This window comes from Pleurodeles waltl, chromosome 10, assembly GCF_031143425.1.
Source record: "Pleurodeles waltl isolate 20211129_DDA chromosome 10, aPleWal1.hap1.20221129, whole genome shotgun sequence".
In the NCBI taxonomy this organism is placed as follows: domain Eukaryota; kingdom Metazoa; phylum Chordata; class Amphibia; order Caudata; family Salamandridae; genus Pleurodeles; species Pleurodeles waltl.
In genome coordinates this window covers 1,013,212,581-1,013,232,085 of record NC_090449.1, presented here as the reverse complement: position 1 = coordinate 1,013,232,085, position 19,505 = coordinate 1,013,212,581, and the positions used below count along the sequence as shown (strand labels likewise).

Below are 19,505 nucleotides of genomic sequence, written 5' to 3'. Positions count from 1 at the left end.
TGTGTGGCCATATATTGGTATGTGTCTGCTGTGGTTGCTTTGGTTGTAGTTGGTATGGGCAATTCCTGTCAGGAGTATGGGTGTAGGTTAGGTGTGGGTGTATAACGGTAGCTGTGTGACATGGTAGTGGGAGTGTTGGTGTTTGATGCTTGTTTTGTGGATGTATGGTGGGCAGTGTGTGGACCTCTAATGTTGCACAAATTCATGGCTGATGGTGAATGTGTTGGTGTATCATGTTGATTGAGTGGGTGTATAATGCCGGTTGCGTTGGCATATGAATTATGTGTGTTAAAGTATGTCAGTGGGTTTGTTCCTAGTTCATGAATTGTGCCCAGGCCACTGCTCCTAAATCCCTCTGCTTACAACCATCTGCGTGTGCAAAGTGCTGTAGGCTCTGTACCATGCCCACAGATGTCTTTAGATGTGCACAGCAGGCTGTACATGCAGGGCATGGGGTTTGACCATGCACTGCACCTTATCCAATAACCTGTGCACACATTATCTGACCCCAGAGACAACGCCATTCACACTGCTCCCCATGTCCCCAACTGCTGTGCCCCAAAATCAGTACCACTGAGCCTTCGGTCATGCCAGGAAGCTTTAGATGCAGGGTATTTTCCTTTGGCAAGGTCTTGGGTCCAGTCAGGAGACCCTAGATCACTCAGAATCGAACCCTCTGATGTGTTTGAAATATTATTTTGTTATTGTTTTTTGTGTTGCTCTGTTGTGTTTTTTTGTGTGATACTGTACAGTTCCTGGGGTGTTGTGGTGTGTTGGTTTGTTTTTATAATGTGTTTTATGGTGTTTTTGTTATGTCGTTTTGTGTTGCTGAACGTTTTTCTTATTTTTCATTGTTTCATTGTTTCTACTTCATTGCTGTGTTGTGATTTTGTGCTGTAATGTTGTGTATTGTTCTGCTGTACTATTGTGGTGTGCTGTTGCAGGCAGGTCAAGGGTTCAAAATAATTGGGTTATTTGAAGCATTATCCTTTTAACCTTTTGTATACTCGAAGCATTATGTGTGCATATCAGTTACAGAACCTTTCAAATCCTGAAATTTAAATGAATTACAAATCAAATTGGTTCTGATGCATTGACTAGTCAAGTTTAATGTATTTGAAGTCTGCAGTGTTTGCTGCGGTAGAGAGCAAACATTCCTATGGGACTTAAAATGTAGGGCGCTGTCTTCAAATAGCCCCAACATTACTTTGCCCATTGTGTGCCAATCTGCACGAAATAAAAAAACTTGAGCTTGACAGCTGCTTCCCGTCCTAATGGGCGATGGGGCCACACACCCACACCTTTTGCCCAGTAAGAAGAGTCTCTGTCAGGCTGAGCAAAGGTCAGCCTAACAGACACTCTTTATGTTCAGGTCAGGCAGCCAGGAACAACACATGAGCTAAATGTGCAGGCTCCTGCCTGTGTGAGCTGAACTTTCCCAGGTTGAAGATGTCCCAGGTCTTGTGAGCGTGACCTCTTGAGCCTGGCAAAGCATCTCAAGGCCTTGTAACAAGGGGGAGCGTCACTGATTGCTTTGATCCTGGGTGCTACATTGGTAAAGCCTGTGATGCCCAGAGCCGAGTGTCAATCAGTGACACCTCGCCACAGAGTGTGGTGGGGTCAGCAACCCTCACTCACCCCATCCCACTCTGTGACAAAGTAGGGTCTCCTTGGTACCTCCGAGGCAGAGCAGCACAGGTAAGTGTGATTCTTTTTTTAATGTTTGGTGTGTACGCGCATGTATGTATGAATATTTGGGAGTAAATAGATGTGTGTGTATGCATGTGCGCGAATGCATGGGTGTAAGCAAGTGTGTATGTGTGCGTGTGTGTCCCGCCTGCCCCCTCCCTGCTAAAATTACTGGCCACCACTTGCCAAAGTAATAACAGAACATATACTTCCTATAAAAAGTGTAATTTAACCTATTGAGTTACTTTCAATGCCTCTGTGATATGTGTGTGTGTGTGTGTGCATACATGTTTATATCATTGAAACAATACTAAACAAAAAAGCAAGATAAGGTTTGAGGGGCGTGATTACTGACTTCCAATACAACACTTAAAAAGACATGAAACTCAGAAGTTAAGCTACTCCTTTAAGATTAACTATCAACCCCTGCCCCCCACAACCTATTGTGTTTGAAAGGTGGAATTGAGAAGTGAATGATAGATGTGAGTGTGTAAGAGTTTGTATGATTCAGTGACTTGAGTAGGATGGGTTGGAGAAATTCCTGTCCAGCTCTTATGAAGGGCTGAGGAGGCCCTTCCCAGTTCAGAAAGGGGAAGAAAAGAGGGCAAGTCCAAAGATGACTTCCCAGCCCTTCACCAATGTGTGATGGCTTCCCAGTCCTTCCCCACCTTGACAAGGGCCAGGTAGAATTTGAAACCCCGTGATCCTAGCCAGGAAGGGTAGGGGAGAAGGTCCTTTTTGGTTTTCATCTCTCCCCTGCCTGTAAAAAGACCAAATACAGAACTACATAAGTGGGCAGGCTAGATCCTGCCATCTTATGTATCCTGCAATATCAGCTACCCACTCTGCTACTTTTTTTCTTCTTTCGCCTATTGTTCACAGTCATAGAGACGAGGGCAAAGGAGTGTCTACTGCTCATGCGCCAAAGTTCCACCTACACATTTTTTTCATTTTCGTTATTTTAATGAATTCGCCATTTTTTATATTTGTAGAAAGCAACAAAAGATACCTAGGACCACATTTACAAAGTTTTGGCTCAGGGCAGTATCGCAAGCCTTTTTGCTGCGCTGTCCTGCGTCAAAACAAAAGGGCAGGAATGTGCCACATCTACAATATTCAACGCATTCCTGTCCTTGTCCCCTGCATTGGTGCATGGCAGCAGCATGCACCAATGCAGACACCCTTTCACCGTGGTGGAAGGATGCCAGCGTTGTGGGGATGATTGTTTTTGTGCAGGAAGTGACACCTTCCTGCACAAAAACAATCACGAGAGGAATTTCCTCCTTCTATGTGTAAAGAGTAAAACAAAAAAAAGGAAAAATTAATTTCTCCCTGTTGCGCCACCCTTACACCACCACTGGGTGGCAAGAAAACTGAAGCATTTCCATGTTTACAAAACCTTGTAAATCTGGGAATGCATCGGATTCCACGGGTGCTGCATGGGAACATCCACGGCAACACCCATGGAGCGCCCCTTTCACGCAAAGTAATGCGTGTAAGGGGGCCATATCTACAAGGCCATGTAAAGCCATGCAAAGTGGCTTTGCTTGGTCTTGTGGATTTCGCCCTGCAGCCTGCACCGCAAGTGCGTCAAAAAAGTGACACACCGGCGGCGCAGGCCGCTTGTAAATGAGACCCTCAGTTCAAAAGTGATGAATGGAATTCCTAAATTCATATCTGCCACTGGTAATTGCACTATGCGGCATTCCATTATATAATTTTAGACAGAAACGAACTGCATATTCTTACACCCTACAGCCCAAACTTACATGTTAGGTAACCTCTGAACAGGACCACAAGAAACCTCAGACCAGTTTCAGCCTTGTTCGGCCTTATCAGTGAGTTGCAGCTTCCGTCCTGTGGCTTGCTATGCCACAGTCCCTAAAAGGAAGAGACCGTTCTGGGGTTGCTTACGTTTCCTGTCTGGAGGGGACCTTGCCAGTATGGACTGGACTGTCCTGAAGCAGGACCAAGTCTCAATTGCTTAAAACTGTCCCAGTAAGCAAAACAACGGACTGGAATGATGCCCATAGCGCTTAGTAGTAGCAGAAATTAACTATTTTACCCATCACTTTTTTGCTTATATCATTGAGATGCCCTAAGTGCACCGGATATGCCTAACCTTGGGCCCCATGCCCACAGTGCCATAGTACTTATGCACCCTCTGAGGAGGCCCCACGGTATTGAATTCATCAGAAATTGTTTTTTTCCCATTCACAGGGGACGTGGCAGTTTGGGTGGTCATTTCCTATTGAAGCAGGACCAGACCTGGTTTGTATAACGTTGATCCCCTTCTGGTGTGGCACTCTGAGTTAAAAACAAGCATTTGCAATGCAATGGGTCTCATGTTTGCTCGAGTTAGAGCTATTAGTGTTGTAAATTCCTAACTGGACTTTTCTTGCCACATAAATTGAAAATGAAAAGTAAAACAGTTGACATGAGTGAGTCGACTCAAAGCGCCACAGCCTCCTTAAGCGCGAAGGAGAGACACAAAAGAAAAAAGAAGTTCACTTGTAGTCAAACATATCGGCAAACATGCAGTTATCCATGTAGCAGGGTTGATGTCCAAGGCGGTAAAAAAACTGCCCCAAGGAGGGACAAACGTAAAGCATTTACCATTGATAACAAAGTACTTTTGAAAGGCAAGCCCATGAACGAGTGATAGTGATGGTCGTGCCTCGGGCGTGGTTAAAAGCCCACATAGATACCAACACGTCGGAAAAGCAGTGCTCAACCTAACAATCAATGATGCCTGGAATGTAGTGCTGTGTAGTTCCAGGGGGCTGAGATTAATTTAAGCATCCCTTTTGCCTTCCATCTCAGAAGCAGCTGGATGCAAATTTACCAAACCAAGAAAAGGCACCAACTAGTGGAAAGACAGCTGTGCGGATAGAATTTGGTGGGCATTTGTTCAGCAGTTTCCGACTTCTGTGTGGTAAAAGTTGGCTATGGGAAAACCCATTTCTTTCAAGTTTGGTGCAATTTGGTCAAGGACGCAAAGTTATTAAGGCGGCTAAAATGGGACTTACAGTGAAGCAAAGTGTCCTTCTTAACCATAGAGGCACTGCTGCACTGGTACACCGATACATATTGCACCTCTGTAATATACATAAAATATCATACCGCACTAAAAAGTGCAAAATACCCACTTACAGAACTACACCCTGAAGTGACGCTGAATACTATATTGTGTTCTGTTGTGTGCTGTTCTTTGGCGTGTAGCTCATTACCAATGGTGAATTGGTCATGCAAAAACATTAGCCAAGTCAGGGCCGGCTTTAGCGCTGGAGGAACCCCGTGTGACAATATTTTTTGGAGCCCCACACCCCATGACCTCCTCCTCGGATTCACTCACAGCCACCCGGCAAATGTGCCCGTTATCTCTCCATAGCACTTCTCTCACACATATTTCATTTGTTTTAAATCGCTTGTAAAGGCTGGCTTTACTAAGCCACTCAGCTATCCACATAAAATACAGATCTATTATTTGAAGCAGGCATATTGACCCCCTGCGCTACTTTATGGCGAGTCAAAAATGCGGTGGCCAAGACTCCGATCTCTCTCTCTAGTAGGAACCTGAATCACAGGAGGTATCTTGACATTTTAAGTGCTTCCTGAAGGCTGGATGCACAAGGAACTTTTCAACAGGTGCGTTCAAATCGCAAGTTTCGTACGTCATTGCTAAACACAGCGCCCCCCTGAGGTCAGCACCCACAATCCAGGTCAGCACCTGGAGTGGCCGCACCGCTCGCACCGCCCTAGAGCCGGCCCTGAGCCAAGTCATGAGGTTATCTCAGCCATGTCCTGTACTTTACCTTGTACTCCAGGAACGCCTCCACAAAGATGGGGATTGGGAGGAGGCGGGTCCATTACTCATGACTTCCAACAGAACCCGGAAATGGGTTGTTTCCAAGCCATGAAAATGACAAATGCTGCAGAGCGGGGTTGCTATTTTCCCACGGTTATTAACCCGCAGGCCTTCTGTTATGCTATTTCGTTTTAAAGTGCGGTATAAAATAGCTGGGCTGGCAGTAATATATTCACTTCAAGGTTTGCTAGTTTGAATGTTTTGGTTCCCCATGGAAATAAAGTCATTTATATTTAAATGTGTATAAGATTTGTTTAAATGACAGTGTTGCACGAAACCTGATATCTGCACTCATTTTCAGGTTAGAAGTCACTTTACCTCGTGTGGTGCAATGTAAATAAATCTCTGCCTACTGTGCAAAATCTGCAGGACCATTACCTGCAGCAGCCCCCGTGGAAGTTATTTTGACAAAAAAATAACAATAAGTTGTCAGTAACTCTTGTACCACCCATCTTCCCAAAAGGGCAAAATGCGGAATAAGGAGATAAAGCCCAGCACAATCAGTAATTGTGCTGCCGTTCCTGCTTCCAAATCTGGCGCCAAACACAGTATTTCTACAGTTTAGTGGGCAAATTCATCTGTATTGTTTTTTTCAGTTTCAGTGACCGGTTCAGCTATTTTGGCGTTCCATGTGTCACTGAATATAATATAGCTATGTTTTTACGTTTTTTTCAGTAATCAAACAATTGATTAATCCTCATATGTGGAAAGTTCAAACTCTGCCAGAGAGCAATAGAGCGCTGCACAACAAGGTTAGGTGATGGTACTCAATTCCTTTCACGCTATGGGGCGCTTCGCACACCTAGCAGCACTCTGACCCGCGCAGACAAAGCAGTTCCTAGAGCATTTGCATTAATTTCATGGATTCTGCGGACATATTTACAAGAAAGTGTCGCATCAGCATTAATGCGCCACTTTTCTTGCGCCCTCCTGCGCCCCCCTAACAACACCATGGGTGCGTGGTATTTACAATACGGTGCACCATGGCGCACAATACCACAATAGCATCAACATTTTTGTCACTATTGTGGCACTTTGATGCACTAGCGCCAACAATTTTGGCGCTAGCCCAGCAAAGCACAGGGAGGCCCATAGGAGATTATGGGTGCGTCATTTTAACGTCTGCACTTAGCAGGCATTAGAAATGATGCTAAAAATGGCGCAGTGAAATGTAAATTTCACTGCACCATTTTTTTGGGCCTCCCTGCGAGGGAATGCCCCCCTTGCATACATTTTGCCTGAAACAGGCATAATGTGCCACAAGAGTTTACAAAGTGCACAATGCATGCATTGCCCCACATTGTAAATATGTGGGGGAAAATTGCCTCCTTAACGCCACATTAGCATAAAAAAATGACGCAAGTGTGGAGCAAGGAGGCGCAAGATGTTTGTAAATATGCCCCTATGTTTTCTTGTTTCTAATTTATATGCTTCGAAATATGAGAGAAGGACTGTGAATGTGTGCGTAAGCACTAATCGCACAAACATTAGATCTCAATGAAGTGTTGATCAATAAATCATTTTTTGCAATATCTTTTTCGACATTGTACTGTCACTAATGTGAGCATTCCAGTTGGCACAAGAGAGCCATACAAAACAAATGAAAGAGTGCATGATGACTAATATGAAGGGTACATAAGTACTATTTTTCTAACCTTAGAAGACACATCAGGGAGCAAACATGTTTGTATTTAGGGCACACTAAAGTGGTCTAATCTGTCAATGGGAAGGAGTTCTTGCAGAAGTTCATACGGAAAGAGGGTACCCTCCAGCTACTACATCAAATCTCCCAGCCTACCACATGCTAAGATGAAGTTCAGGAAGTTGGACCCACCATGGCCAATCACAGTCAAACTTTTATTCTATTCTGTCATTTCTTCTATGGAGCACAATTAATTTCCTGATTGTTTCTCAATGATGAAAGGCTGATTGTAAATCTAGTGGCCCGATGTGTCAAATGGTTTTGCTGTACCAAAGACAGCAGTTCGCATAATCAAAGGCTTTGTGACCACAAAACCCTAAATCACAATGTGTGATTCACAAATGTCTTTGTGAGTTGCAGTATACACTTTGCAAAGCATCATAAATTTGTGGCTACCCTTTCTTAATTTAAATCATAGAGAGGTATGTTGGTCAATGGTCCTGGTTGCCTAAATATTACTGAAATCAGAGCATTTGTAACAGGCAACAATAATCTAGAGACTCTATTACAAACATACCAGGAGCAGAAGACAGCAGACTGAGTTGTATAAGCATCTATCATACTGTTCACAATTGTGAAGAAAGCCATTAACAAAAATTTGCACAGTCTAGATTTTGGCAGTTTTATTGGAGAAATCTATGTTCTCATTTTAAAGAGGAAACAGTTTGCACATTTTGGTACACACATGACCATCTACACTGAACTCAGAACTTAGGACTATCACATCATCAGGTTTGCCCTTGGTGAGGGGTCACTTTCCATGTGGCAGGTGTGGTGTTAGTATATTTAATAATACCACTAAATCCATTGACATGGGCCCACAGACACTGTGACAACTCAATAGCACACCAGTTGCAATTCAGAAAACATAATCTAAGGGATCTGTGTGTATTAAAGTACATCAGCATGATGACGTGTAAGGTATGGATTCTGCTACTGGAATACAGAAGTGATATCAGCTGCAAAAGACACACAACATAAATGACTAACTACTTTCTTGAATTTTGTTATAATGATCAGGACATGGAATGTATTATGTTATGCAGATTTGTAGAGCGCACTACCACAGGGGAGGATATACTGGCGCTGAGTAGGTGTGAGTCTGGGCATACATAGGGCCTAAAGGGACTTCCCAAAAGCCAGGTCTTCAGCTTCTTGCAGAATTGAAGAAGTGAGGAAGAGGCTCTTATGTGTAGCAGCAGATCATTCCACGGTTTAGGAGCGATGGAGAAGGCTCGACCACCCGATCTGGTTTTCAGTATGCGTTGGATGTGTGGAAGCAGCAGTTCGGATGAGCAGAGGGTTCTGGAACGTTTGTGAAAGCAGATGTGACCATCGAGCTATGCTGGGCCAGGGTTGTTTACTACCTTGAAAGTTTGGGTGAGAAGTTTGAATTGTGCTCATTTGTGAATGGGGAGCCAGTGGTGTGATGTGAGTGCGGCGTGGGAGGTTGAGAGTGATTCTGACCACAAAGCTCTGAATGGCCTCAAGCCATCTGGTAAGTTTTTTCGTGATCCTGGAATAGAGGGTGTTCCCATAGTACAGCAATGGGGCATGTGTAGCACTTTTTTGGGTGCTCATTGGGAGCCATTTGCATATCTTCTTCAGCATCTTGGACGGTCAATTTTGCTGTTGATGATGATCCCGAGGTTCTTGACTTCAGTACTGGGTTGAGTGTTGGGTGATGCAGCATCATTCTTCATGTAAATCGGTACTAAGATAATAAAAGAGAATGGCTACAGCACAACTATCTGGGCTAATGCTCATATAATAGACCCACAAAATGAGGTACATGACAGCAGAGCAAGACGTGTCCTGACCAGGTTTCACATCTTTGACGTAAAAGGAAAGAAGAGAAGGCATAAAAGCTTCATTACCTCCTCATCCACTTCTCCGTCCTATTACTTACTAACCTAAGTTGTATTGCTCACAGAGAGGCATCTCACTGCCACCTAAAACATCCTGGGGCATATTTACAAGAAAATGGTGCATCAGCTCTGATGCTCCACTTTCCGTGTGAGGTCCTGCACCCCGCCTAATGTCACCATGGTAGCACTGTATTTACTATACAGTGCACCATGGCACACGTTAACACAATAGCATCATAATGTTTGACGCTATTGTGGCGCATTGCTGGATTAGCGCCATAAATTATGGCAATAGTCCAGGAAAGCAAGAGGAGGCCCATAGGTTATTATGGGATCATCACTTTACGGGAAAAATGGTGCAGTAAATCTTGTAAATTTCACAGCTCCATTTTTTTGGGCCTCCCTATGTGGGAACGCCCCACTTGCATACATTATACCTGCCGCAGGTAGAATGTGGCGCAAGGGGTTATAAAGTGGTGCAATGTATGCATTGCACCACTTTGTAAATATGGCGCATGGTGGGGGTCTCCTTAACGCATCCTTAGCGTAGTAAAAAAATTACGCTAGGGTGGCGCAAGGAGGTGCAAGGGGCTTGTAAAAATGCCACCCTGAGTCCTCAGTGTGAGTGGCTTTGCCCCCTACTACACGCACTATATATAGTCAGAGACAACCCTAATCCTGTTCTTGTGTATGGCCAAGACAGACTTCTGACCAAGACAGACTGTCTGCTCTGCCCTAATCGTCCACCTTTGTTATTTTCTGTTTTCTTAGGTCTTGTGCTTGGAACAGATCTACAGACATTTTTTGGATCATGGCCGATTTGGCCCTAGTTAGACAAGGGTCCGTGGCCTACTGTCAGCCTTTGGAAGGTAATGCTTGCCCGTGTGTTGTCAGTTGATTGCTTCTTTGTCTCCCTCAAGTGCAATTAATTCCATATTCAATCTGCTACGGACATAAGGAATGTAGGGGTTGCCTGTGTATGTTATCAAATGCACACTTTTTATGGCTTTCCCTAGGTGGTTCAACTAGACACTCCCTCTGTAGCCTATGAGAGGGGATTCTTTTTATTTTCCTGTTCTTCCAGGAAGAGTTTTCTCCTTTTACTGATTCCGCTTGGTGGTCACTTGTGGCTGGTGGACGCCCATCCGACCTGTGTGGTGGGCTTCCCTCTTCTCTTGATCTCCAGAGCAGTTACCATATGTGGAGCTGCTAGGGTTCTTCATGTTTCACAGCAGGGGGTGAGATTCGGTGCCCTATTCTCCCCCTATCTCAGCTCAAGAACGGAGGTGAGGCTACTTCACTTCATGTTAGGCAAGGATCGCTTTCCCCAAGGTTCTTTGTGCTGGCTTGGCTCCTCTCAGTTGCTAGCACAGCTTCATGTGGTGGGTTGGCCCATTTGCTGGAGTTGTTCTGTGGTGCTTCAGCACCATCTTGGATTAAGCTTGTTTTTGCGGTGCTCCATCATGTTGTGGTTCAGCACAGCTCTGCCATGTTTAGTTGGTTATCAGTGATCTCCCACTCCTCCTGTTTCAATCCCCCTTTTTTACGGTCGAGCACACAAGCGCTCTGGCCACTGTTGTAATCTCTCCGTGGGATTTTAACCACGCCCATCAGTTTCGTTGGTTCGTGGGGTTGCCTTTTAAAATTTGCTTGATTTCATTAGTGAAAGGCATGCATACATCATGCTTTTTCCAGTGTTTAGCCCTCTTGGACAGCACCTGTAAACTACTGAAAACATACGAGGCTTCATGTTTTCCACATGGCTTTTCAACTACTTTTTATTTTTATTTCCTACACAGCACAATCTAACTGGGCAGTAGTCAAGCGCTTTGCATGACATCAACCCTGTTATATAGATAATTGCATAATTGCTGATACGTTTGACTGTGAGCGAACTTCTGTTTCCTTTTGTGTGCTCCTTCAAACTCATGCTTGTGGCGAGGCACTTTAAATCGGCTCGCTTATGTAAAACTGTATTACTTTTCATTTTCACCTTGGGGTTAGACACTAGCAGGAAGGAAAATAATGGGTTGAAAAGCAAAGTTATCCCTAATTATTCGGGTAGCTTGATCCTTTTATTTCATTGCCATGCTGGGATTCCTGCAAATATTATTTAAAAAATCCAGAAATTTGAAGAGGGCTGAAAAGTTATTTGATTTTTCAAAAAGAGCAAAATAACAACTTGAGGTCTTGTACAGATGAAGACCTTTATTAATCTAGTAGTAGGCCTACTCTGGTTCTTTCCCGAAGACAGTTACGTTGGAAATCAAACAGATCCTTTCTTTACAGAGAGAAGCGATCTATACATATAACAGTATTTGAAAGATAGCCAGAAGGTGGTAAAAAGTGGTAGAAAAGAAATGTACACCCTTTTCAATGCATGACTTCTTATTGTACAATTCAATATGTGAAAGGAAAATAAATGACTAGGAACCAATATTGGCAAAGCTAATAATCTGGCTTTGGGCCGCCACACTTCTCCGTGTTGTATGCTGCAGTGGGAAAAAGGAAAATCTAAATGGGACACCAACAGACCAATGGATTAGTAGGGCTGGCTGAAAGTCCCTATAGCAAGCATACTGTGGATATAATTGTAGTAAATGCAGAAAATGTTGGCTAATGCTAGAAAAAAGAGCAAACATTCATTTCACGTTATTTCATTCAGTCCGCACTTTATAGCAACAGATTCTGAAGTGGAAATGCAGGTTTGGTAGGAAGAGAGAAGAAACAAGACTTTACTGTGCTTTGGATTCAGATGACCTTGAAAGCAGGGACATGTAACACTGAGGTAGTGGTGTGCTGACGTACAAATAGTCCTATTGTGAACGCCTTGGCTTGCATAGGTAAACTCTGTTTAGCAGGAGATGTGAGTCTCACCTCTCACGTGCTCAGCAGCCTGAAGAACTGGTTCATAATTCACCTTGGGAATGCAAGAACAAACTCCCAAGGCAGAACAACAATGACTCTAATGTGCAGTGAGTTTTGTTCCCTGTGTGGGGCATCCATTGCGCAGTCTGTCTTCCAAAACCTCCATGGACGCAATGATGGTCTCAGGTAGGAAACATCTGTGACCGTCAGTGTGCATGGGTGAGTGCCACCATGACTTGGTGGTCCTGTGTTGGGCGGACCACCAGATCAAGGATCCCTAAGGCTCCACCATAAGATACCCAGCTGTCCCCCTCTTATTCTTATATTGCAGGTGTAGTGTTACGCTAAAGTCTAAATGATTTCCTTTGAGTTTTTAATGTTAGAAGTTGGGTTTTGTGAAACACAAAGACAGCAGGGGTTTAGAAAAAGTGATTCCACTGAGATGGTGGCTGGTGACTGCCTCAATGTTTAGAGTTAAAAGTAGTTGAAGTTTCACTATGGCACCCACAGTTTTGGCTCATGGTTGTCCTCTGGACAGTTGGTGGAATTCAAGTTGTTTTGGCTAATTTGCTTTTAGTGTCCATGAGAAAGAACTCACTTTATATTGTTAATAAGACACAGCCAGCTATTTGACATTGATGTTTGATTGGCTTTGAGGCAATTAACTAGTTGTCCACATCTTGGACCTTGAAGATGGTTTGGTTGCGCTGCTAAGATGTCTTGGGGTTAAAACATGGGAGAGGCACAGTAGGCAGTGAATAGAAATGGGATAGAGAGGAACTCTGGTTATTACTGGATATATTGGAACTTGAAGCACTGGCAGTCGTGAACTAACATTGAATTCGGTCTTTTAGAATGGCTTAGGCCAAACCAGATAATGGACTATCTTATTCAGATTGATGTGGTCTTAAAAGGAGTGTCTGTATATTGTAGGGCCCATGTCATAAGCGGTTACAACGATTTGCAGAGGTTGGGCTCTGCCAGCACTGAACTGGTGGGGGAGCAAGGTCATTTACCGTCACCAGCCAGACTTCTGCACCCACATCTAGATTGGGCTTGTATAGGTAAACTCTGCTTAGCAGGAAATGTGAGACTCACCTTACATGTGCTCAACAGTTTGAAGAACTGGTTGATAACTCACCTTGGGAATGCAAGGACAAGCTGGCAAGGCAGAATGTTGTTCTTGAGAACAACAATGGCCCTATTGTGCAGTAGTTGTGTTCCCTGTGTGTGGCAGCCATAGCGCAGTCTCTCTACCGAATCCTCCATGTATGTTATGGTGGTCTCAGGTAGGGAAAATCAGTAACCGTCACTGTGCCTGGGTGAGTGCTGCTATGACTTGGTGGTCCTGAGTTGAGCAGAGCACCAGATCAAGGATCCCTCAGGTTGCGGGCCTAAGGGAATGTAACACAGAGGACACAGTTTAAAATAATCTGTTGATGCATGTACTGTAACATCAATCACCATCGGAGGTGTCATTAACCCCCCATCTTTAGCAGCTTGAGCGAACGGTGTGTGCCACTTCAAAATTCTGTGTAACATGAAACATTTAAATTGTTGTTCCTTAAAATAACCTCTTGCAGTGGATGGGAGGGAGTGTTGTTCAGAAGGGAGATAGGATGGGTGGATGAAAGGAGTGCAGGATGAATTTGTGCAGAGATGTATGGAGAGGAGGATGGAAGGATGATGTAGAGAGGATGGTTTCAGAGATGGATGGATGCTGAGATCGTTGGGTGGAGAGAAGGATGGATGGAGAGAGAGAAGGATGGATAAAAAGATGTTGGATCAACATACAATTTGGCTGATGAGAAGGATGAATGGATTTCAATAAAAGATAGAGTGATGGATAGATTGGTGGCTGGAAAGAAAGATGAATGGTGAGAAGAAAAGATGAATAAATGGATGAAAGAAGGAAGGAAGAACACAGAGAAAGAAGAATTAAAAGAAAGGATGATTGATGGATGGATGGATGGATGAGAAGAAGGAAGGAAGTGAATTTAAGAATTTTGGAATTCCTTTGAAGGAGCAATCTTCCACAAAATTGCTGGGTTCGCTTTCAGTGCTGTTTGGGACATCGTTCAAAGGCGAGGGTATTTTATTTTTCTGGGAACTCCTTGCTCACCATCCGGGATTATCACTACCACATCTTGAGATCGTTCACCAGGCACCCACAATTGTGCATGGCAAGTACTCAGTGTGACCTGAAAAGAGAAATCACTATTAAAAAATCTCACTAAGAGGTCTTACCTGTAAACACCTCCATCCCCAGCTGGGTGATGAGTCTCTTTTTAATTTGGTCTCTAATGCCTTAGCATGAAAGAGAGGTCTAACACTCGATTTTAAGTTTGAAATTGGGAAATAGGGAAAACAAACATGTCAGTAAAATTTTAAAAGAGCTGCCACAGCAACTGAGGAAAGATGGAGACCCTGCAAAGCCTCCAGGAGCTTCTTGGGTACAGAAATTGTGTCTTCACATGCTGAGTATTTTCCTTTCTGTTTGTATTTATATAATATATTTGTTTACATACTGAGCCTAACCGTGTGCTGCACAGATCCTGATACTTTATTGCTCAACACAGACAATAGGGATTTTTATTGACTTACCCAAGGAAAAATGAGTACATAAGAACCAGTTCCCTCTCTTGCTTCAAGCCTAGGAACAGTCTCACATGTATCTGAAACTGATACTGATTTCTGCTTTATATTGTTCCATGTAGATTGGAATGAACCAGCACTATAAACTTGGACAGTATCTAAAGAAAAGGTATCAGGGATTCCTGAATGCCACCTACAACCGTGATGAGGTGAGTTTCAATACAAAAGGAAAAGCAGCTGTTGTTATCTCTTCGAGTATGGCCAAGGGGAGATTGAACGTTAATCTAATGGGGGAAATATCTGTTTGGCCTACTACTTTAAAACTTCCAGGTTGGCACCACCTGACTGCCTCACTGCCTGTCATAACCCATTCTCCAGCCTTCCTCTATCAGGCCCTGGGCTCCCTTGCAAGAGGAATGCTTTACCAGCACAGCCAAACACACAAGTACTTACATAAATGTGTTATGCATGACACCTACCATGGTTGCAGCATCTGCCTCCCCCATCGCCCAGGTAAACAAATGACTTGCTTTGCAACTGGAGGTGGATATCACATGACTTTTCTAAACTGAACTTCAGCTGCATCTTTCCCTACTCCAGGTTATAGACACCACATGGATGCATGGAAACTGTAGAAAGAAGTTAACTTATGCTGTGGACTTCTAAGTGAGAGAAAACACCTGATGAAATTAAAAGTAAAACTACGCCTTTTGTTGAAAAATGTTTGGTCTCTAATGAGTTTAGCCTTCACCCCCAATGCGACAATACGGCACATAAAAGTTGATAAAGATGCTTAAGGAATTGGACTATCCACATTCAGGTCATATACGCCTGAACTTGAACTACACATATTGAAAATCAATTGTTAGACCTTCTAAGTGATGGGCTAGGATAAAAGTTGTGATGATGGTATACTAATTTTCACATCTTTGAGGAATGTTGCTCCCATTGCTTTACTCTATGCTGTTTTAAAAGAATTTTAAATTAAAAATTAAATATGAAACATAGACAGAAGGTATGTGGAAGTGACTACAATCAAAGACTTTTAGCAACAGTGAGGGTTCCATGAATGTACAGGCTGACACCATCAAGTCAAAGAGATACAACAAGTCAAATGTGCCACAAGCCACCGTAAGCAATGGCTTGTGGCACCTTTATGTACTGTAGCTTTTCTGTTATCAAGAATTGCTTAATGTGTGCTTAACATCAGCCCCATTTGTTTGGATTTGCCCAACAGTCGGTACTAGTTGTCTATGGCAGTAGTATATGTTTCCCTGCATGAATGTCCTGTTCACAAACATCTGAGCCGATAGCTTGCTGGATGAAAAATGGTAGTTCACCCCTACAAGGAATCAATCAGTCATAAAACAGCAGACAGAGGTAAGTAGAAGATCTGAAGTTTCCAGTATAAAATAGTTAGACACATATTTATATGATTAAGTGCAGCATGATCTTAGTAATAGTGTGTGAATAAATTCCGAGCAGTTGCACTTCCACTGACATGCTTCCTCCTCAGACCACCCAAACCTACTTTGGAAATTTATTGGAGAGGCTATCCATTATTGGGAACTGTTTTTATAAATAAAAGTAATGCCACTTGTAAGAAATTAGGTTGTTGGTTGACTGGGGTGTTAACCTTGGTCAAGCAGCAAACACAGTCCTTGTTAGTGTGAGGCACAAGCCAATCCTAAATTATTTTGTGGTCAACCCTGTGGTATCTTGGCACAGAGCAGCCAGGCTTAACTCAAGTATTTGTGCAACACTTCAAATTGTAATAAAGTGGAAACACCACAAAAAAGAGATCCTACACCAAGCTAGGAAAATAGAACATTCTTTAATAAATAAACCAAGACCAAAATGACTAGAATCTAATCAGTGGAACTGGGGATATTCAGTTTTAAAGATTTTAGTGAAAATTGAGCCAAAAGGAATGAAGTCAACTGTAGATATCTGGTCGTGCCAGATCCAAACAAAGTCACAAGTTTCAGGTCGACCACAATGAAGCGTGGGCTGACTAAAGGGACCCAGTTGGGGCTGCTGAACAAACTACCTTAAATCCTGGTTGCAATGCTTTGCAAGGATCATCGTCAAAGATGTGTTGAGGAGCCAAAGTAATGTGTTGGTTCCAAGATACGGCAAGGGTGCGCAGCAAAGGGCCTGCCTCGCCATCAAGGGTCTTGTCGATGGGGCTTGCGATGAGAAGTCCCAGGTCGTGAATGTGGCACACAGTTGGGGGTGTGTTGGCTTCCAAGAAGCTGTGAGGCTGTGATGCGGAGTCCAGAATCATCATCTAGGCTGCTGTCGACCACGGATGCGAGGGTCTGTGCCGAGGATGCATTGTGCAGTGGGGGTTCTGATTTACCTGCAGAGGCAATGCAGGTATTTAAAACAGGGCCAATCCACACCGCAGCTGCAATACTTTGGTTCTGTTTGGGTTTGTGCCACACAGCAGAGGAAATGTGTCAGTTCAACTGGATCCACAGAGCACCATAAGCCCACTTCCAAGAGTCCAAGACTTGGGTGGCACCATTTGGCAGGGTAGACTACTCGCAGATGGTAGAATCCAGGTGTAGGTGAAAGGTTGTTGGAAGCCTGTTGTGTCCCTGAGACTTCAGAGCCGGAGACCTTGGAGATACTCTGAGTCCCAGGTTCAAGAAATGCAGGTCCAATCCTTCTCACCCGGCAAGAGGGCATCAGGTCAGCACAGTAGACCAGCAGTCCTTCAGAACAGCAGTCTAGCAGAATGGCAGCACAGCAGTCTTTCTTTCTGGCAGAGTATCCACAGTAGTTGGTGTCTTAAGTCCAATATTTATACCTGGTGCCCTTCCTCTGGAAGGTGGGAGAAGCTTCTAAATATCCCTTTTGTTTGAGTCCCCAGGCATCCCCTTCCTCCCTGTCGTGGTCCAACTCGTCTGGGGTCGCAATAGATCAGTTAATAAGCCCTTGGTGACAGTGCTCAGGTAGATCCTTTGTGATGTGCAAGTGTGGTAGGTGACAGCTCCTCCCCTTTTGTTAACTCAGAGTGACCCATCATGCTAACACATATCTTCTGTTTATCTCACTGTCTGGGAGCAATACACAAAGACCAACTGCCAGCTACACCTACTCATATGCGCCAGGATCAAGCTACAGGCACTAAATGGCTAAGGCAAGAAAATGCCAACTTTCTAAAAGTACACAAAAGAAACAAGAGCCAACACTGTGATTAACTTGGAAAAAATTATTATTTACAATGAGAAGGCATTTAGTTAAGTTGCATGTTCAGTGTGTGCCAAAACGTCAAGAGTGATTACTTAAAATGATATAGGACAGAGAGAAGTCCCATGCAATAGTGGCACATTCCTGAGTGAGTGCGTGAGCTTTAGTTGCTTAGTGCGCACCACGTCACTCATACCTGTTCCTTTCCCGTATAGAACCTGACTCCTCAACAATGCAGTGACACCGACTACCTGCACCCTCAAGAGTAGGGGCCCGGCTCGACCAGGTAGCAGTGGCAGTATCTCTCTCGCTTTCTCTCTGTGTCATCCAAATCCCCCTCCTTTTGGGGACACCTGCTGGGACTCCTGTGTTAAGTTCGACAGTGCTGAGAGGTGTCCCTGGAGGACAGGAGAACAGTCATCGCCCCTGCACACGACCTGCTTTTCAGCTGAGTGGTCGAGCTCTCACAACTACCAGGACATCCAGCTCAACACAGACAAATCTTAAGTCCTCTTATTCGGCAACAACCACTCCTCACAGTGGCCCTCTGAACATTGCCCCCTATCCACTCATGCAGACCATGCCAAGAACCTTGGGATCATCCTGGACACCAACCTATCCATGAGGAAACAGATCAACACCGTCGCCTCATCAACGCTTCCACATCCTGCAAATGCTACACAAGGTTTTCAAGTGAATCCCACTTAACACCAGACAAACAGTCGTCTATGCTCTTATAACAAGTAGACTTCACTAAGGAAACTCCCCCTACTTCTAATTTTCAGCCAATGTTCTACAATGACCCCAAACCACCCAGAACGCAGCCACCAAATTCATCCTGAACATCCTGCAAAATAACCACATTTCTCCACACCTCAATAATCTCCAGTGGCTCTCAGTTCTGGAAAGATGTAAGTTCAAGCTACTCACCCACGCCTACAAAGATCTCCACAACACCAATCCAGCGTACCTCAACCACAGCCTCAACTTCTACCAACCCACCAGACATCTTAGATCTGCATCCCATGCAAGAGCACACCTCTAACATCGAGAAGACCAGAAGCGGAGTGCACATCTTCTCACAGCCAAGACCTGGAACAACCTCCCATCACACCTCAGAACCTCTTGTTCCCTCAAGGACTTCTGACATGGCTCTTCCAGATGAGGCAGGCATGATCTCCTCCTCCCCTCTGAGGCCTGCCCTACTCAGCACCTGGATACCCTCACTGTAATTGGCCACACTCTACAAATCCACATAACCTAACAACATAACAGGGCATGTCAAACTTAAAAGTACATGTCCAGCTTTTTAATACACTGCGACCTGCCCTCTGAGCTGTCCTGGGCATACCCTAGGGGTGACCTATATGTATTAAAAAGGAAGGTTTAGGATTGGCAAAACGTTTATTTTGCCAGGTCAAAATGGCAGTTTAAATTGCGCACACAGGCTGCAGTGGCAGACTTGCGGCATGTGTGAAGGGCTACTTAAGTGGGTGGTGCAATCACTGCTACCAGTAGTATTTATTTCACAGGCCTTGGGCACACAAGTAAATTAAATATGCCAGTTGGTTATAAGGCAGTTCTATCATGTGTTAATGAGACAGCACACACACTTTAGCACTGGACAGCAGTGGTAAAGTGCACAGAGTTATAAGGCCAACATAAACAAATCCAGCAAAAATAGGAAGAGTGAAGGAAAAAAGTTGGGGGCTGTCCC

At 44.1% G+C, this 19,505-nt stretch overlaps 1 protein-coding gene across 2 annotated transcripts in view; it reads left to right on the top strand.

Moving 5' to 3' along the window:
• LOC138262136 (prostatic acid phosphatase-like) overlaps positions 1 to 19,505 on the top strand; it is a 235,430-nt gene that overhangs the window by 99,616 nt on the left and 116,309 nt on the right. For both annotated transcript variants that reach the window (XM_069211918.1, XM_069211917.1), the window contains one exon: positions 14,713 to 14,799. In XM_069211918.1, the coding sequence (XP_069068019.1) occupies positions 14,719 to 14,799 (81 nt within the window). In that variant the 5' untranslated portion in view covers positions 14,713 to 14,718. The remainder of the gene's footprint in view (positions 1 to 14,712; positions 14,800 to 19,505) is intronic.